The 15,568-nt window shown below is 55.7% G+C and overlaps 1 protein-coding gene across 1 annotated transcript in view; it reads left to right on the top strand.

The window, feature by feature from the left end:
- VWA5B1 (von Willebrand factor A domain containing 5B1) overlaps positions 1 to 8,734 on the top strand; it is a 33,558-nt gene extending 24,824 nt beyond the window's left edge. Inside the window, exons 18-28 of the mRNA XM_014952034.1 lie at positions 196 to 391; positions 1,419 to 1,606; positions 3,916 to 4,138; positions 4,320 to 4,637; positions 5,269 to 5,425; positions 5,527 to 5,843; positions 6,318 to 6,392; positions 6,677 to 6,746; positions 6,966 to 7,089; positions 7,311 to 7,594; positions 7,632 to 8,734. Coding sequence (XP_014807520.1) covers positions 196 to 391; positions 1,419 to 1,606; positions 3,916 to 4,138; positions 4,320 to 4,637; positions 5,269 to 5,425; positions 5,527 to 5,843; positions 6,318 to 6,392; positions 6,677 to 6,746; positions 6,966 to 7,089; positions 7,311 to 7,594; positions 7,632 to 8,118 — 2,439 coding nt within the window. The 3' untranslated portion in view covers positions 8,119 to 8,734. The remainder of the gene's footprint in view (positions 1 to 195; positions 392 to 1,418; positions 1,607 to 3,915; positions 4,139 to 4,319; positions 4,638 to 5,268; positions 5,426 to 5,526; positions 5,844 to 6,317; positions 6,393 to 6,676; positions 6,747 to 6,965; positions 7,090 to 7,310; positions 7,595 to 7,631) is intronic.
- The last annotated feature ends 6,834 nt before the right edge of the window (positions 8,735 to 15,568 follow it).

The raw sequence follows: 15,568 nt of genomic DNA, 5'->3' as shown, positions 1-15,568 counted from the left end.
AGGTCACCTTCCTGTCCAGCCTGTTCCAGGTGACCCTGCTCTGGTGGGAGGTTGGACTGGATGATCTCCAGAGGTCTCTTCCAGCCCCTGCCAGTCTGTGACTCTGTGATAAGGGTCCTGGTGCACAAGCAGTGGTTCCTTTCAGCTGAGGGACGCGGTGGTAGGACCCATTCCATCTCTTTGCTTTCCCCCCAGGACAAGAGGCGACGTTACAGCATGATGCGGTCCCAGGAGTCGGGCAGCTCCGTTTTCTTTCACTCCCAGGAGGAGGGAGCAGGGGTGGAGAGCTGGAACCACTCCAGAGACTCGGAGGGCTGCTGCCCCACTGAGCGTGCCCCCGATCACCTGGTGGTGGGCAGAGATCCCGGGGGAGAATCGGACACGGACACCGGTCAGATTTCCCTCTGTACAAGCGTGGGTGTGATGCCCCTGTCTTTCTAATCAAGCTTCTGTCGCTGCTCTGCCAATTTGCTTGTCTGACAAATAAGTCTCTTCGGCTGTATCTCTGCAAAGAGCCGGAGGGGTTTGCAGGAGGGATGACAGATCTCTCGAGGCTTGAGCGAGTCTGTTTGGTTTGGATGTTTTATCCAAACCTGTCAGGAAATCAAGGGAAGCCCTGGAGAACTGGCTTCCCCGGAGATTTTCAAAGCAGCTTTAGTTTTGGCCACGTAGTTATTTACAAGCTTCCCAAGCTGCCCTCCAGTGTGTGGAGAAGGAGAGGAATTGAGCCCAGCTAAGACTATCCCTGCACCTGTGAAGCAGTCGTTTCCCTGCAAGCCCTTAAGTTGCAATTCAAGGTCAGAAAAGGGGGAAATGGACCCAAAGCCCTGTCTCTAGGGTGTCACGCCTCACCATCATGGTTCGGCTGGGTATTTGTGTCAGCAACATGCAGCATAAAGCGGCTGGTTGCACCCCAGAGCTGGTTGCACCCCAAATCTGGTTGCATTTCCAGGTGACAAGGAAGCCTCTGTCACTCGTGGGGTGTTCTTCGCTTATATTCAGAGAGGAACTGTGCTGTGCATCCCCTCAACCTTGTCAAAAGCAATGAGAAATCATGCCTTTCCAAATGAAATTTTACTCTTGCTCTGACAGGAGAATGTCTGCGCTAATGAAATTTCATTAGTAAACCCTTTGTCTTCTCCAGGGAGGTTTGGGGAAGCGCAGTCAGGCTTTTTCTGGCTGAAAACCGCTCAGACAAAACCTCCCCAATCTGCTCTCCCCACTTCCCCAAGAGTTTTGAATGTAGGCTCTTATTTCCTTTTGCGGTTTAGTTGCTTTGCTTAAAACCTTGCAGGGCTGAGCGTGTCCCCCTCAGCCCTGGGAGGACCAGAGGGGTGGGCTCCCTGCTGGCTCCAAGGGTGGATGGTGCTGGCTGGTTCTGCTCTGGAGCAGAGCTGATCCTCTCTCCCACCCTGCAGGAATGGACGTGAAGGCTTCCTCCAGGAGACGAGCCTACAGCACCACCCAAATCGCTGACCATGAGCCTTGCAAGAAGGTGCCGACGGCCAGCGACCCCGGCACCGCGCTGGTGAAAAACCCCCTTCGGAAAACCCACCTGCAGGACCTGCAGCAGGTCAGCCCCGAGCCCTGGCAGGTGGATTTCCAGGTATGTGGTGCCCAGAGAGGCTTTGCCTGCAGCCTGCAGCAGCAGGGAAGTCTCAGATGCATAAGGGAAAGAGCCTGGCTCACACTAGTCCAGCAGCAGGGAAGTCTCAGATGCATAAGGGGAAGAGCCTGGTTCACACTAGTCCTGAGATGGATAGATAGATAGATAGATAGATAGATAGATAGATATGTGCCCATGCTCTGTGCTGCAGCACATCACAAACATGTAGAAAACAAGCCAGACAGGGAGCAGGCTCCCATCCTGACACCCTATAGCAGTTCCTCCCCATTGGAGCCCAGCTTTTCCATGATAAATAATGCCTCTCCCCTTCCTCCAAGTGGCCCTTGCTGCTCATCTGACCCCCAGGCTGCTGCTTCCTTCATATTTCCCCATCCAGGCAAACTCCTCCTAGGGTGGTGGCACATCTGTGCCCTGCAGGGGACAAGAAAGTCAGTCCTGAAGCAGATTCCCCACTGCTCTAGCTGGAACCACAGCCCATACCCAGCGTCGGGCTGAGACATGGACCTGTGTGATGATACATCCCCTGGACAGTGTTCTGTCCCCCTCCTGCTGCAAATAGCAGGTGAAATTTGGGACGCTTTTCCAGCTGATCTCTAGAAGATGGGTTTTCTCCCATCCTTGGCATCGCCAGGATGCTCTGCTCTGCAATCAGCATCTGCAGGGCTGGGAGGACCAGCAGCACTTTTGTTCCCATGGAAACTCGGAGCGGGATGTCGGGGGCTTTGGTTTCTCTTCTGCTGCTGCGGGTTAGAGATGGGCTGGGTGATGGGGGGCTGGAGCTGAGATGAGGGGGCGAAGGGGAAGAGGGGCCAGGGCTCCGTTGGGAAGAACCTTTACCCTTCAGTGAGGGTGGTGAGCAGCATTGCTGGATGAAGGGTGAGCAATGGTACATTTTAGGGGTACCAGTGACCTTGCCTGCATCCCGAAGGTCCACAGAGCATCCTCCTGCCCACGGGATGCTCAGTGGGGGCGAAGGGGAAGAGGGGCCAGGGCTCCGTTGGGAAGAACCTTTACCCTTCAGTGAGGGTGGTGAGCAGCATTGCTGGATGAAGGGTGAGCAATGGTACATTTTAGGGGTACCAGTGACCTTGCCTGCATCCCGAAGGTCCACAGAGCATCCTCCTGCCCACGGGATGCTCAGTGTGAAGGCAGGGCTGGAAACGACTCCCTTCTGGAAGGCAGTAAACGGTTAACAGCATGAATCCTGGTCTTAATTAATTGCAGCCTGGTTTTGCTATCCCTCGTGCTGCGAGGGCTCCCGGCGGCTCTCCCAGCTCCCAGTCCTGCTGCCAGGGCTTGACATTTTCAGGGGTGTGAACGTGAGCCCTCAGCTTGTCTCCTCGCACGCCGTGCTGGGAAGGAAAGGTCAGCACTTGCGATGGGCAGCTTAAACCCCCAGCTCCGTTCCCAACCGGCTTCCTCTGGCTGGGAGGAGACCTCGGGCAGGAGAAGGAGCAGGTTTTGAATAGAAAGGGTCTGGCAGGGGCTTGTGTGACAGGCTTGCTTTTAAATATCTCAGCCCTAGCTCGGAAAGTAGCTCCTGGAGCTGCCTGCCTCCCGATTTTTGCTGGTGGTTTCATAGAGCATCAAAAATTCAGCGGTGATGGAGGCCAGGTTCTTGCCTGCCACCCAGGAAAAGCATCTTTCCATCCATCACTGCAATCCACCACCTCTGTCCCTGACTGGTGCTGTGCTGGGAAGACAGAGAGACTGTCCATTTTGGGGGGACCTTCCCACTGTCCTGGGGACAGGGATAGAAACAGCCAGAGCTCGGTGTCTCTGCTCGCCATGGAGGGGGACATCTATGCGGTATGTGGCACCGGAGATGCTGGTGGGGGAAACTGTGTCTTCTGAAAGTGGAGAAACAGTCTTTTTTTAATTAAAAAAAAAAAAAAAAAAAGATAAAAATTCCCTTCTCCCCATCCCCTGCGCCTCTCTGCTTTCGTTACTAAGCAACTGGTCCTTGATCTTTCTGTCTGTCTTCTTTCCTTTGGTTCCCAAGTGAAGTCATTAAAATGTCTGGAGGGATGAAACTCATATTTCACCTTCTGCCTGTCTGGGGAAGGAGCCCCTGGGGCCGGGGTCCCTTGGGGACACTCTGCAGGTCTGATGGTGGGGGGGGGGTCTGTCTGGGCACGGATCCCAGCGGGGGCTGAGCAGAGAGGGACCCGAATGTTTGCATGGTTGTATCTCACGCTGGGATGGGGCTGATGGGATCCAAAGGGACAGAGCAGGTCCGTGCCATGGGTTGCAGCTGGCTCCAGCCCTAATATTTGCTCTGCTCTCAGCCCTTTGCAGCCAACTCCCTGGTCTCTGCCACAAGGATCCGTGGTGCCGGCGCCCGGCGGCCGTCCCTGCTCCACCGGGGCTGCATGTCCTTCTGCCACGACCCCGACTCCTCGCCGGTGATGGAGGGGCTGCAGCAAGTGTCTCCAGGAAGGGGCTTGGGACCATTTGATGCCAGCACGAGCCTGCGGTCCTCCTCGGATAGCCGGAGCCCCGGAGATCTGGGTAACTGGGGAGAGAGGGAGGCACGGCCACCCTCACCTGTCCGTGCCAGGGTTTCCCATTTCCGTCACGTTCTTGTGCCACCGGGTGAAAATTAGGAAGTATTAATTACGGTTTCTTGGTGGCAGTGGGGAATTCAGCTCCCACGGATGCGATTAATTATCCACCTCTCCCCTCTCTGCAGAGTCTGCCCAGCATCCTTCCTTCACGTTTGAAACGGAGACCTCCTCTGACTGGGAGCCCCAGGACTTCGACTTCAGCGCCGCCCGCGGCTCCCCACACTCCCCCAGGACCTTCTGCAAGGCGGTGGTGAAAGGGCTAAGGAGCAACGAGCCCGTGCAGTGGGAAGTGGCCTTTGATATCCTCCCTCTCTTCCAAGAGCGGGAGAGCCAGGCGGACGGCGACGCAGACCTGTGGAGCGAGACCTTCCACCACCTGGCAGCCAAGTCGGTGATCCGGGACTTTGAGCAGCTTGCTGAGAAGGAGTGTGAAATCGAGCACGGTAACTACAGGCAGACCCTGCCCTGCCTCGGGGTGGGCTTCCCAGCAGCTTCTCAAGTCAAGCAGTGGGGGAAATATCAGGCAATGTCTCAATGTAGTTCCCCAACGACAGCCCCCTCCAGCTGCCTTGCACTTTTCTCCTGCTTCTGCATCCTTGCTGCGCAGCGACGCGCTTGAGTTCATGCTCCTTCGTGCTCCTCTGCTTCACATGTTGGGTGACTGGTTATTTTTAAGGAGTTGGTCACCTGGAGCTGGGAGGTGGCATCAAACTCAGAGGGTCCAACAGCAGCTGTGCATCGCTTTTCTGTTCTGTTCTGTCCCTGGGTCTTGTCAAACTTCTGCTCCATAAAGTGCATCTTACCTTGGTCTGGTGGGAGGTGTCCCTGGCCATGGCAAGGGGGGTTGGAACTTGATGATCTTTAAGGTCCCTTCCAACCCAAACCATTCTATGATCCCATGATTCTATGAAAATAAGAGCAGAAGATGCAGCAGGCATCTAAGAGCCAAGAGGGACACAGTCCCTGCTGGGCGTGAAGTCCAAGCATGTAGGTGGGTCTGAGATCTTGGTCTGAAGGGTGGATGGAGCCCATGGGGCACGTGGGACTCTAACCCTGGTGTCTCTCCCGTGGCAGGGTCCGGGCGGCGGTACCAGGTCAATGCTGTCCACACCAGCAAGGCCTGCAACGTCATCAGCAAGTACACGGCGTTCATGCCGGTGGACCTGAGCACCAACGCCTACCTGCCCACCGTGGTCGAGTACACCCACACGGGTAACACCTTGATGGAGGGGTAAAACCTTGTCCTGGGAGGTTTTCTCACCTGACAAACCTTGCTCAGGGCAAACCCTATGAAGCCATGGCTTAATTCAGTACCAGACCTATATACCTAAGGCCATGGCCGAACCTAACGCCATGCCTGCTGCTCTTGGTGGCAAGAACCTCTTCCCCATGGCCAGGCAAAAGGTCTACTCTTAGGTCTGGATGCCCAGAGTTGACCAAACTCGTCATTCTGTGGGTTTTGTTGCCATCGTGTGTGTGCCAGTCCCTCTCTAATGCTGGCAATTCCTTTCTCTCATGCCAAGGGGCAGCATCCAAGCAAGACCGCCAGAGGAGCCTGAGCTCAGGAAACAGAAGACATCGTGGTGTTTCCCCTGGACGTCCCCAGTCAGCTTGTGGTCAGAATGGAGACGATGGATTTTACGGCATGAGTAAGATTCCCTGGGCTTTTTGTCTCCTTTCTTAGTGGTTTAGTCTATGAAGGGACATCTTCTCTGGTCCTTTTTTTTTCCTTTCTGCCTTTCTCTTTGAATATGGTGCTCACCAGACACGTGTCTGGCTGGAGTCCATCTCCTTCAATGGGGAAGAAGCTGCAATTTCCCCTGAAACTCCCAAATCGCAGGCAGCGGCTGCTGACGATACTTGGAAGTTAATTGGCAGCCGTAGCACAGATAACATGAGGGATGAGACCGGGTGTAATTAGAGGCAAAGGGGATGTGAGACACTTGCTTGTCACCAAATCCTCCGCTAATGAAGACGAGTTGGATCGGACCTTGTCTGGCGTTGTCGGGTCTGAATTAAAATCGCCCTGATCAGGCTCATTAACCTGATAATGCCACGGGGAGGGAGGGCGGCCATGCCAGTTTGGGCTGGGTGGTGTTGCTGACGTGGTTCCTCCCTTGCAGATGCAGAGGAGAGCAGCCTGTCGCCCTGCAGCACCCCTTCTTCCTCAGGCTGGGAGCGCTGCGGTCTCCCCGAAGGTAGGGGGAAAGAGCTGATGGGACTTTGCCGGGCTGCAGGTCCATCGAGCCTGTGATTTGGGCCCTTCACCAAATACTTCTGCTGAGTTTTGGGGGTTTTGGTAAAACCTTAGGACCTAAAATTGGGCCTGAGTGCACAAGACCTGACTCCTTCGGGGAGAGGAAGGATTTTGCCAAAGACTCAGCAGAAGAACAAGCCACCCCATGTCCCAGCACGTAGACTCTGTTCCCTTTCAGTCTCCTGTAGCACCTCGTTTTACCCCCAGCTTTGTGTGTCTTCCCAGGGCCGTTACAGAGCCTGTCTGCTACCTCTGCACAAGCCCAAAAATCCATCGAGAGCCTCTTTGCTGCAAGGTATGGGCCAGCTCAGCCTTTCTCTGACCTTAGCAGATGTCTTGCACCCTTGTGGGTCTGATGCCAACACAAGTGAGGGGAAGGGACACCCTGGGGTTGGGGGTTGGAGCTGAGACCGAGCATGATGCCAATGTCTGGGGACCAGGGATGGCTTTGGGTGGGGAGGGTGGGTGTCAGGAGGGGCACGGAGGTAATGGCCACCTTCCCCTCCTCCTGCAGGCTGACCTTCAATAAAACCAGGCTGCTGACTCGAGCCGCCAAAGGCTTCATGAGTAAATCTCCAACCAGAGTGAGCGAAGCCAGCTCCGAGGGTGACAATGAGAACATAGACTACCTTCCCCTGGTGAGCAGCTCGTTGCCAGGTCTTGCCGGGGTTGCATGGTTACTGCAGGGGAGCAGAGGGCAGGAGGTTCCCCCCAGATCCTGTCTCTGACGGTCATGTCCAGTGGTCTGCTCAGAGATGGAGCAGATGGAGTCTGCTCCACCCATGCATGCCTTTTTCCTGAACCTCCTGAGAGTGGTTGCTATCTCAGAGGTTCTCTATGTGCCTACTGCTTCTTGCAGGCGTCTCTGCAGCTGGCCTGTGGTGCCTTTCTCATGAACTTGGCCTTCTGCGACGCCGTCAACATCCCCATGGAGAAGCTGAAGTGGACATCTCCTTTTGCCTGCCACCGCCTGGCCCTCAGCCCCTCCAGCTCCTACAGCACCAAGAAGACCAGTCCCTCCGGGGACCACAAAAGCCTCAGCTCTGGCCAGCAGCTCCTGGTTCCCGATGGCACGCACGGGAAGAGTCCCACCAACAGAGACACTGCTCCGTGCGCGGTGCCGGAGCGGCCCAGCAGCCACAGGGACGACGCCGGTGCCGGAGCGGCCCAGCAGCCACAGGGACAGGGACGACGCTGGCCGTCTTCGCCACTTCTCGGGCAGCGCGGTGGAAAGCATCTCCAAAGCCTTGAAAGCTGAGAAGGAGCTCTCCCCACCAGCCATCACCATCCGCCGCTTCTCCTCCCCAGAGAGCACGCAGGCCTCGGCCGAGCAGCAAGCTGACAGCGGCCGGGGCTCGGAGACGGAGAGCTCAGAGGTCCAGGCCTTACTCTTTGACATCGAGTTGCAGCAGCAGACGGAGCCAGAGGGGATGTTGTGGGCCACGGCGGTGGCCTTGGCCTGGTTGGAGCACAGCTCGGCTTCCTACTTCATCGAGTGGGAGCTGGTGGCTGCCAAGGCCAGCCTGTGGCTGAGCCAACAGGACTTCCCCGAGGGATACAGCCTGGCCACGGTGAAAGCCGCAGCCCAGCAGCTCTTCGTCCTGCTCCGGCACTGGGATGAAAACCTGGAGTTCAACCTGCTGTGCTACAACCCAAGCAGCGTGTAAAAGAGGACGAGGAGAGAGGCTCGGGCAGCTTCCCCAAGGGCGCAGGAGCAGGGACACGTCCTCAAGGAAACTCCTCCAAGGAGCTCAGTTCCTCTGCTGCGGGGACAGTGCGTGTTTATTAGAGCAAGCCCTGCCAAAGGGAAACAGCCCGGGCAAAATCCTGTGCTCAGCAGTTGGTATTTTGCCCCGGGAGGGTACCTACCAGCTGCCCGCAGTAGGATGCTATTTATTTTTAACCAGAGCAGCACCTCCAGCTACAGCAGTTCTCTCTGATCCTGGTTTCCTCTGGTTCCCAGCCCTGTTCCCAGAGCAGGTGGCCCCAGTGCCAGCTCAGTTTGCCCAGTCCTCGCTTGGCTCCCTCTTCCCAGCCCTGAATCACTGCTGAGCCCTTGCTGCGAGCCATGGGTCGCTGATCTCCTGAGGTTCCTTCCTGGCTTTGGCCACCTCAGATGTCTTTTGGCAAAGGTGAACATCTAACCACGTGCTCATCTCGTGGACCAAAGGAAATCCAGGCTGGAACTGATGGTCTGAAGGGCCAACCCCACTGTCACGACCAGGAGGATGCTTTGCCTCGAGCCCAGTGAGGCACCAGGCCAGGCCAGTCAGAGGCTGGGACCAAACCCTATCACATCCAGATACGTGCTCATCTCGTGGACCAAAGGAAATCCAGGCTGGAACTGATGGTCTGAAGGGCCAACCCCACTGTCACGACCAGGAGGATGCTTTGCCTCGAGCCCAGTGAGGCACCAAGCCGGGCCAGTCGGAGGCTGGGACCAAACCCCATCACATCCAGACGGTGCTGGGCTCCCTCAGCCCCTCTGTCACCCCAGAGGGGGGTCTGTGAGACCCCTTGGAGATGACAGCGTGCCTTCAGAGCTTCACAGGCAGAGCAGGGGCACCCGGGGCTGAAGGAAGGGATGGGCTAAGGAAGCCTTTGCACTTGAGGCCAAATAGAGAAGCCCCGTGTTAAAATAACGGAGGAATTTTAGTCCCTGCCCAAATGCTGCAGCCTTCCTTCTCCACACGAGCCTCCCGTGTGCTGATCTGCAGGCTCTGAACCACCTTTGAATCCATCTGCTTGGAGGCTTGCTCTCTTAAGGATGCCTGACCCTCTAAACCCTCCTCCGAGCTGGTGGGCTGGCACCGGGACCTCTGCAGCATCTCTCCCGAGAGTCCGTGGCCAGAGCTGCCCTTGCCTCAGCCCTCTTGAAGGAAAGAGAGGAGAAGAGCCCTCCCAAACCCCAGGGGTGAAGCAGAGCCCCTCGCTCTCCCCATCTCCGCTTCTTGCCTTCACGCTGCTTCAAGCCAAGATGCTGCCAGACACAGCCTGCATCCCTCCACCCTCTGTTGGTACCACGGCTTTGCAGGAGCCCAGATGAGTTGTTCTCCGTGATGGGTGGCTTTCATCCTGGTGCAAAGTCCTTCACCAGCCCCACCATCTCCAGCCCAGCCCGGTGAAACCCAGGCAATTGCCAGGAGCTTCGTTACCCGCCCTAATTTGTAGCAGACCAAGGGCAGTGGAGGCACCAGGGGGACTGTGACTTGCAGAAGCTGATGGGAAGAAGAGGAGGAGAAGCTGAGAGTGGATATTTTTCAGCCAAAAGCTCACTCATTACTAGAAGTCAGTGGTGTTCCCAGGGAGAAATACAAGTTCCAGAGCTGAGAGTGGATATTTTTCAGCCAAAAGCTTGCTCATTACTAGAAGTCAGTGGTGTTCAGGGAGAAATACAGGTTCCAGATTTTGGTTTTTGAGAAGCTGATGGGAAGAAGAGGAGGAGAAGCTGAGAGTGGATATTTTTCAGCCAAAAGCTCACTCATTACTAGAAGTCAGTGGTGTTCCCAGGGAGAAATACAAGTTCCAGATTTTGGTTTGGTTTTTTTTATTATTTTTTTTATTAATCTTTTATTTTCTGCTGGAGGAAGGCCCCGGTTCCGGTTTTGTCTGAGGACAAACCACAGGAAATGCAGCTGATTCACAGGCAGAGGGGTTTTGGCTCCTCCGCTGAGGAGGGATGGGTAAGAAGGGAAGTGTGAGTGTAAGAGCTGCAAACTGTCAAGCTGCAGGGAGCTGGGAAACTGGGGAAATGTGGGAACATGAGAAAGGGTGTTTCCTTCTGAGACAATTATTTTGGTTTGGTTTTTTTTATTATTTTTTTTATTAATCTTTTATTTTCTGCTGGAGGAAGGCCCCGGTTCCGGTTTTGTCTGAGGACAAACCACAGGAAATGCAGCTGATTCACAGGCAGAGGGGTTTTGGCTCCTCCGCTGAGGAGAGATGGGTAAGAAGGGAAGTGTGAGTGTAAGAGCTGCAAACTGTCAAGCTGCAGGGAGCTGGGAAACTGGGGAAATGTGGGAACATGAGAAAGGGTGTTTCCTTCTGAGACAATTATCTTTCCTTTGAAACCATCCCATGGGGGGGAAGCATCCCCTGCATTCCCTTCCAAAGTTTCATGAGGAGGAATATGCTTTCCACCAAATCGTTTTCCTTTTTTTCTGAGTAGAGCTAGTGGAGATAGGGACTATTTTAGCTCTCGAGCAAAACCTACCTCTTGTTTTCTGCCTTTCTCCAGCTCCCTGCCCACCACGACCCCCTCTGGTCCCCCTGACTTCACCAGAGCAGGGTTTATTCCCGGGGCACGTGCATCTCAGCCCTGCTGGGGTTACTAGTGAGTTGATTCCTCATCCCTTGGCTCTCCCAAAAGACGCAGGTTGACTCCCAGGGGCCACCCAGTGCTCTGTTAACCTGGAGCTATTGGCAAAATCCACCACGACCCCCTCTGGTCCCCCTGACTTTACCAGAGCAGGGTTTATTCCTGGGGCACGTGCATCTCAGTCCTGCTGGGGTTACTAGTGAGTTGGTTCCTCATCCCTTGGCTCTCCTGAAAGACCCAGGTTGACTCCCAGGGGCCACCCAGTCCTCTGTTAACCTGGAGCCATTGGCAAAACGAGTGTCCCTTCCTCTTTGGGGGCTCCTTGAGCCAAGGGGCTCCTTGTTCTGGATTCAGGGGTGAGCGCACGCCGTCGGAGCGGCCCTTCCTACATCCCCTTGGCTTTCAGAGAAGGAAAAGAGGATGAAGTGGGTGAGCCCAGTTTGGAGCCTGACGCTGCTCTTGCTTCTCCAACCCTGACCCATGTCGTGTGTGGCATCCGAGGATGCTTCAGGATGGTCCATGCTGGGCCACGAAGGGGGTGAGTCTCCTTAAACCTGCCACTTGGGACCCCGGAATCCGTGGGGACACTCCATCTCTGCCCTGTGCCCTGCACAAGGAGCTGGGTGCCCTCACCCATAGACCTCCCACTCTCTGCTGAGACATCGAGCTCTCCACCCAGCCCCAGATGCATTGGCCCCCCCTGGACACCCCCAGGATGGGCTTTCCTGCAGGATCCAGTCCATGGCAGCTCCACGGATCAAGTGCCTACGGAGGGAATCGCACGCCGTGGAGCCCACCCGAAACATGTTGCCTTTCGCTCCCTCCCCCTGACATGTAGCAGCCTTGCCGTGTTTTCAGCAGGTTTTCTGGTTTGTGGTTTTTTTTGTGTGTCTGGGGGGGCAGGCGGGAGGGAAACCAGCGCCAGGAACCACGAGCATCCCTCGGTGTCACCTCTGCGGGGGTCCCCAGCGCGGCGATGCTCGGGGGTGCTGCGCGTTTGCCATCCGGCTGCCTCGGTGCAGTCGTGTTCTCTGTTGCAGAAAGTGGTGTTTTGTCCCAGTAAATCACAGCCTGCTTGACTGGCCCGGTGTGAATCCTTTGTTTTGGGGTGGGTTTCCCGGGGCTGTGCCTGCCCTCTTACCCCAGGGGCTGGGCTAGGGCTTTGCGTGGGCTGCCCCCAAAAAAATCCCATCCTACTTTTGTGCATGAGTTAAGAGCTGGATTTCAGAGGGGAAGGAGCTTCCATCAGGGTCTGGGGAGCTGTGTTTTTGCAAACAATTGCTCAGCACTTTGTAAAGGGATGGGTACAGGGTTTTAAAAACCAGGGGCAGCTGGGTTTAGCTCTTCTGTGAGGCAGAGAAGAGGAGCAGAGAAATCCTGCTGCCATCTCTCTCTCTAGTATCGGGGCTTTCAGCGTTTACCCCGTCACCCAGGCCAGGGGAAGGATGCTGAAATCCTTCTGCCTTCAGCCTACACCGTCCTTAATGAGTGTTATTATTACAGGCATTAATAAAGCAGCCATCACGTTTTCCAGCCCAAAGCAGGAGGTAGGATTCATGCTGTCCCTTATTTTCCTTTTGGCAAGCGAGGATTTGCTCCGATGCCCTCCTGCTTTTGGCAACCTATGTATATATCCATATATTTAAAAAAATAGACAGTTATGGCCCAATTTACCCCCTCTGGACCAGAGCAGAAGAGCTGGCTGTTTCCATCTCATCCCCCCCACTTCTGCCAGCCCCCTGTCTGTGCCCTCCGGGGAAGGGCACTGGGGTGGGAGTTGGTGGTTGCTTTCTAATCCTATTTCCCTTCCCAAATTCTTCATTTTCTGCCCTGCCTCAGCACTGCCCATCTTTGCTGCACCCTTGAGTGGATGGAAAACGCTCCTTTCTCCATCATCTCACTCCGGATGGAGCCGAGGGACCCGCCGTGTGCTAAAAACGTGCCCGGCCTGCTGTGCTGCAGCAACTCTTGATTTATTAGCTGCCCTTCAGTCGGCTAATTGGGCCGCTAATGAGAGCAGGGCTGGCTTCTAGGAGAGGCTGGGATCTGCCATCTTCTCCAGGGATGGAGTGGGTCTCCCCAGGAGTGGGGATGGGTCTCTCCAGCTGCAGCACCTCCGGAGGGTCCCCCTCAGCATCCCCCTTTTGCATCCAAGGGGATTTTCACCCGGTTAAGTTGTTGTCTTAAGGAAGGGTGCTCCGATGCTGTTGCCAGGGTGACTGCAAGTGCCTTATTAAAAGAAATTAGTTTGGATACAGTTGTCAGCCGCAGCTTAATAAATAAACCCCCTTTATGCTGTGTAAATAAATATTTGCACACAGCGTTCCTGCGGGGAGGGAGAGGTTTCCCAGATGCGGGTGGCATCATGCTGCCATCGGCGCCGAGGGGCGTTTTGGGGAGAGAATGGGCCAAATTGTGATAGCTCTGGTGCCAAACTGCACCCTTGGGGCTGCAGGTGTGGGTCCTGGGGGGGGGTTACGATGGATGGTGGGACCCCCCCCCTTGGCTGCACATCCCCCCTGCTCTGACCCATCAGGGAGATTTTGCTGCCAAACATCTCTCCTGCCGAGGCCACGGCTCCTCCTCCGCAGGGGCTCGTTAGCCAGCAACCGACGGAGCCTTTCCTCACTTTGAAGGGTTATGAAACCTGCAGGAGAGGAGGAGGAGGAAGACGGGAGAGCTTAAAAAAGAGCCGGGGTGTGTGTGTGTGTGTGTGTGTGTGTGTGTCCCCACTCCATAACCCAGCCATCGCCTGCCGAAAAGGGCTGGCAACGTGCCGGCAGCCGTTCAAGCACAGATTGCGCCTCTGCCCCCGTCCGCCCGCCAACCCGCCGCCGACGGTGGAGAACTTTGCTGGAAAATGAGCTTTTTAACAGCTTTTTCCCCGCTCTGTGTGTCTGCCCCCACCGTTGGTGCCGAGGAGAGCGGGGAGCAGAGGCCGCAGCACCCCCCAAGAGCATCCACAAAGTGGTCCAGGGCTGCTCCTGTGTGTGTGTGTGTGTGTGTGTGTCCCCACTCCATAACCCAGCCATCGCCTGCCGAAAAGGGCTGGCAACGTGCCGGCAGCCGTTCAAGCACAGATTGCGCCTCTGCCCCCGTCCGCCCGCCAACCCGCCGCCGACGGTGGAGAACTTTGCTGGAAAATGAGCTTTTTAACAGCTTTTTCCCCGCTCTGTGTGTCTGCCCCCACCGTTGGTGCCGAGGAGAGCGGGGAGCAGAGGCCGCAGCACCCCCCAAGAGCATCCACAAAGTGGTCCAGGGCTGCTCCGGGTGCTTCTTCCTCCCCATCTCCCCAAAAAGATGCAACAGAACATCTATCTGTGATGCTCGGGAGGGGGTCAGCCCCCACCCCAACAAGCCCTCACCCCCAAAACCAGTCCCAGGGAGCAGCGTGGAGTTGTCTTGTATTAACTATAAAATTCTTTTGGTTTGGGGGACTTTTTTCCCTTTGATTTTCCCCATCCCGGGGCCCGGGCACATCGGCGGGGGATGCGGCCGGTTGGTGCCGTGGGCTTCATCGCTCCCGAAATAGAGCTCAGGGGCAGCTTTTGGGTGTCGGAGGCATCTGAGCGAAGTCATGTGGATGTTATGCAAGACTTGATGATAGGTTGTAAACAGCTATTAAAGTGATTGACAGCCCCAGGACGAAGTATCGAGGGGAAGGAGGGGGGGGGAGAGAGGAAGAAGAGGAAAGATGAGTAATAATGATTAAAATAATTAGCAAATCGAGACGTTCCATAAATTAGGGGGAAGCTTTGTGAGGATGGAGGAAGGTGCAGTGAAGAAATCGTGTTCAAGTGCCGGGGGGCTGGGTGGACAGGGAGGATGCTGGAGCCAATATTGAGCACGTAAAGTTGGGAAAAGGGTTATTTTCTGAGCCCCCGGGCGCCAGGAGGACTTTTCTCCCCCCAAAAAGCTGAAATCTGGCAGGTTTGGGTTCACTGAGCACTACCAGATCCTGGCACCCCCAAAACTCAGGGGCTGAGCAGCCCGATGAGAGCAGCCTCGAGTTAATTAGGAGAAACAAGCAGATTATGGGGAAGACAGCTTCTATTTATATATAAATACTCGAGTAATCAGCAGCGAAGGGCAAGGGAAATCCAATAGAAATATGTGGCTGTTTAAGAAGCTTTTTGAGCAAAACGTTACACAATCGGGTGCATTTGCCTGGCTCTAGCTCCCAGTCCCAGAAATTAAGGAAAAAAACCAGAGGGTGACCTCGTGTGCAAGGAAGGAGAAGGGATTTCCAGAGGCTTTTGCCCAGCTGATAAAGAGAAACGAGGGATCTTGGGGGCCCTTGAATCCAGACCCCGTGAGGTGGGTGCTGCAGTGCCCACCAGCACCTCCCGTTGACCCCAAACTCCCGAGCTTTGCACCCAAAAGTGGTGAATGTCACATTTTGCAACCCTGCAGGGGTAAAGTAGAAATAAGGGGGTATATATGTTGCCTTTGGTGCATGGAGAGGCGCCTGCAGCTTGGCTGTGTTCTCGGGGGCGCTGGCTGCTGTCAGTGGGTGCTGACACGGCGCAGAAATAGCTGCCGGCAGCCCCGCGTTTTCACACGCCGCCTTCGCCGCCTCCCCCCCTTCCCCCCAGCTCTGCTTCCCCCCCCCCTTCCTCTTTGGGGGAAAAACAGAGGGGTTTTGGCAGGGTTTCGGCAGCCCCACACTTTGCACGGCATCACCTTCGTAACGTTCCTTAGGGGTGATGAACCCAACCTGGGAGCTCTTTAAGCACCTGGGATTTGGGGTCTTTTGTGTTGGTTTTTTTCCCCCCCTTCCTGCTCACAGCCAGGGCAGC

Source organism: Calidris pugnax, unplaced genomic scaffold, assembly GCF_001431845.1.
Source record: "Calidris pugnax isolate Ruff unplaced genomic scaffold, ASM143184v1 scaffold161, whole genome shotgun sequence".
Lineage (NCBI taxonomy): Eukaryota > Metazoa > Chordata > Aves > Charadriiformes > Scolopacidae > Calidris > Calidris pugnax.
The sequence above is the reverse complement of the archived record's forward strand: the minus strand, read 5'-3'. Positions and strand labels throughout refer to the sequence as shown.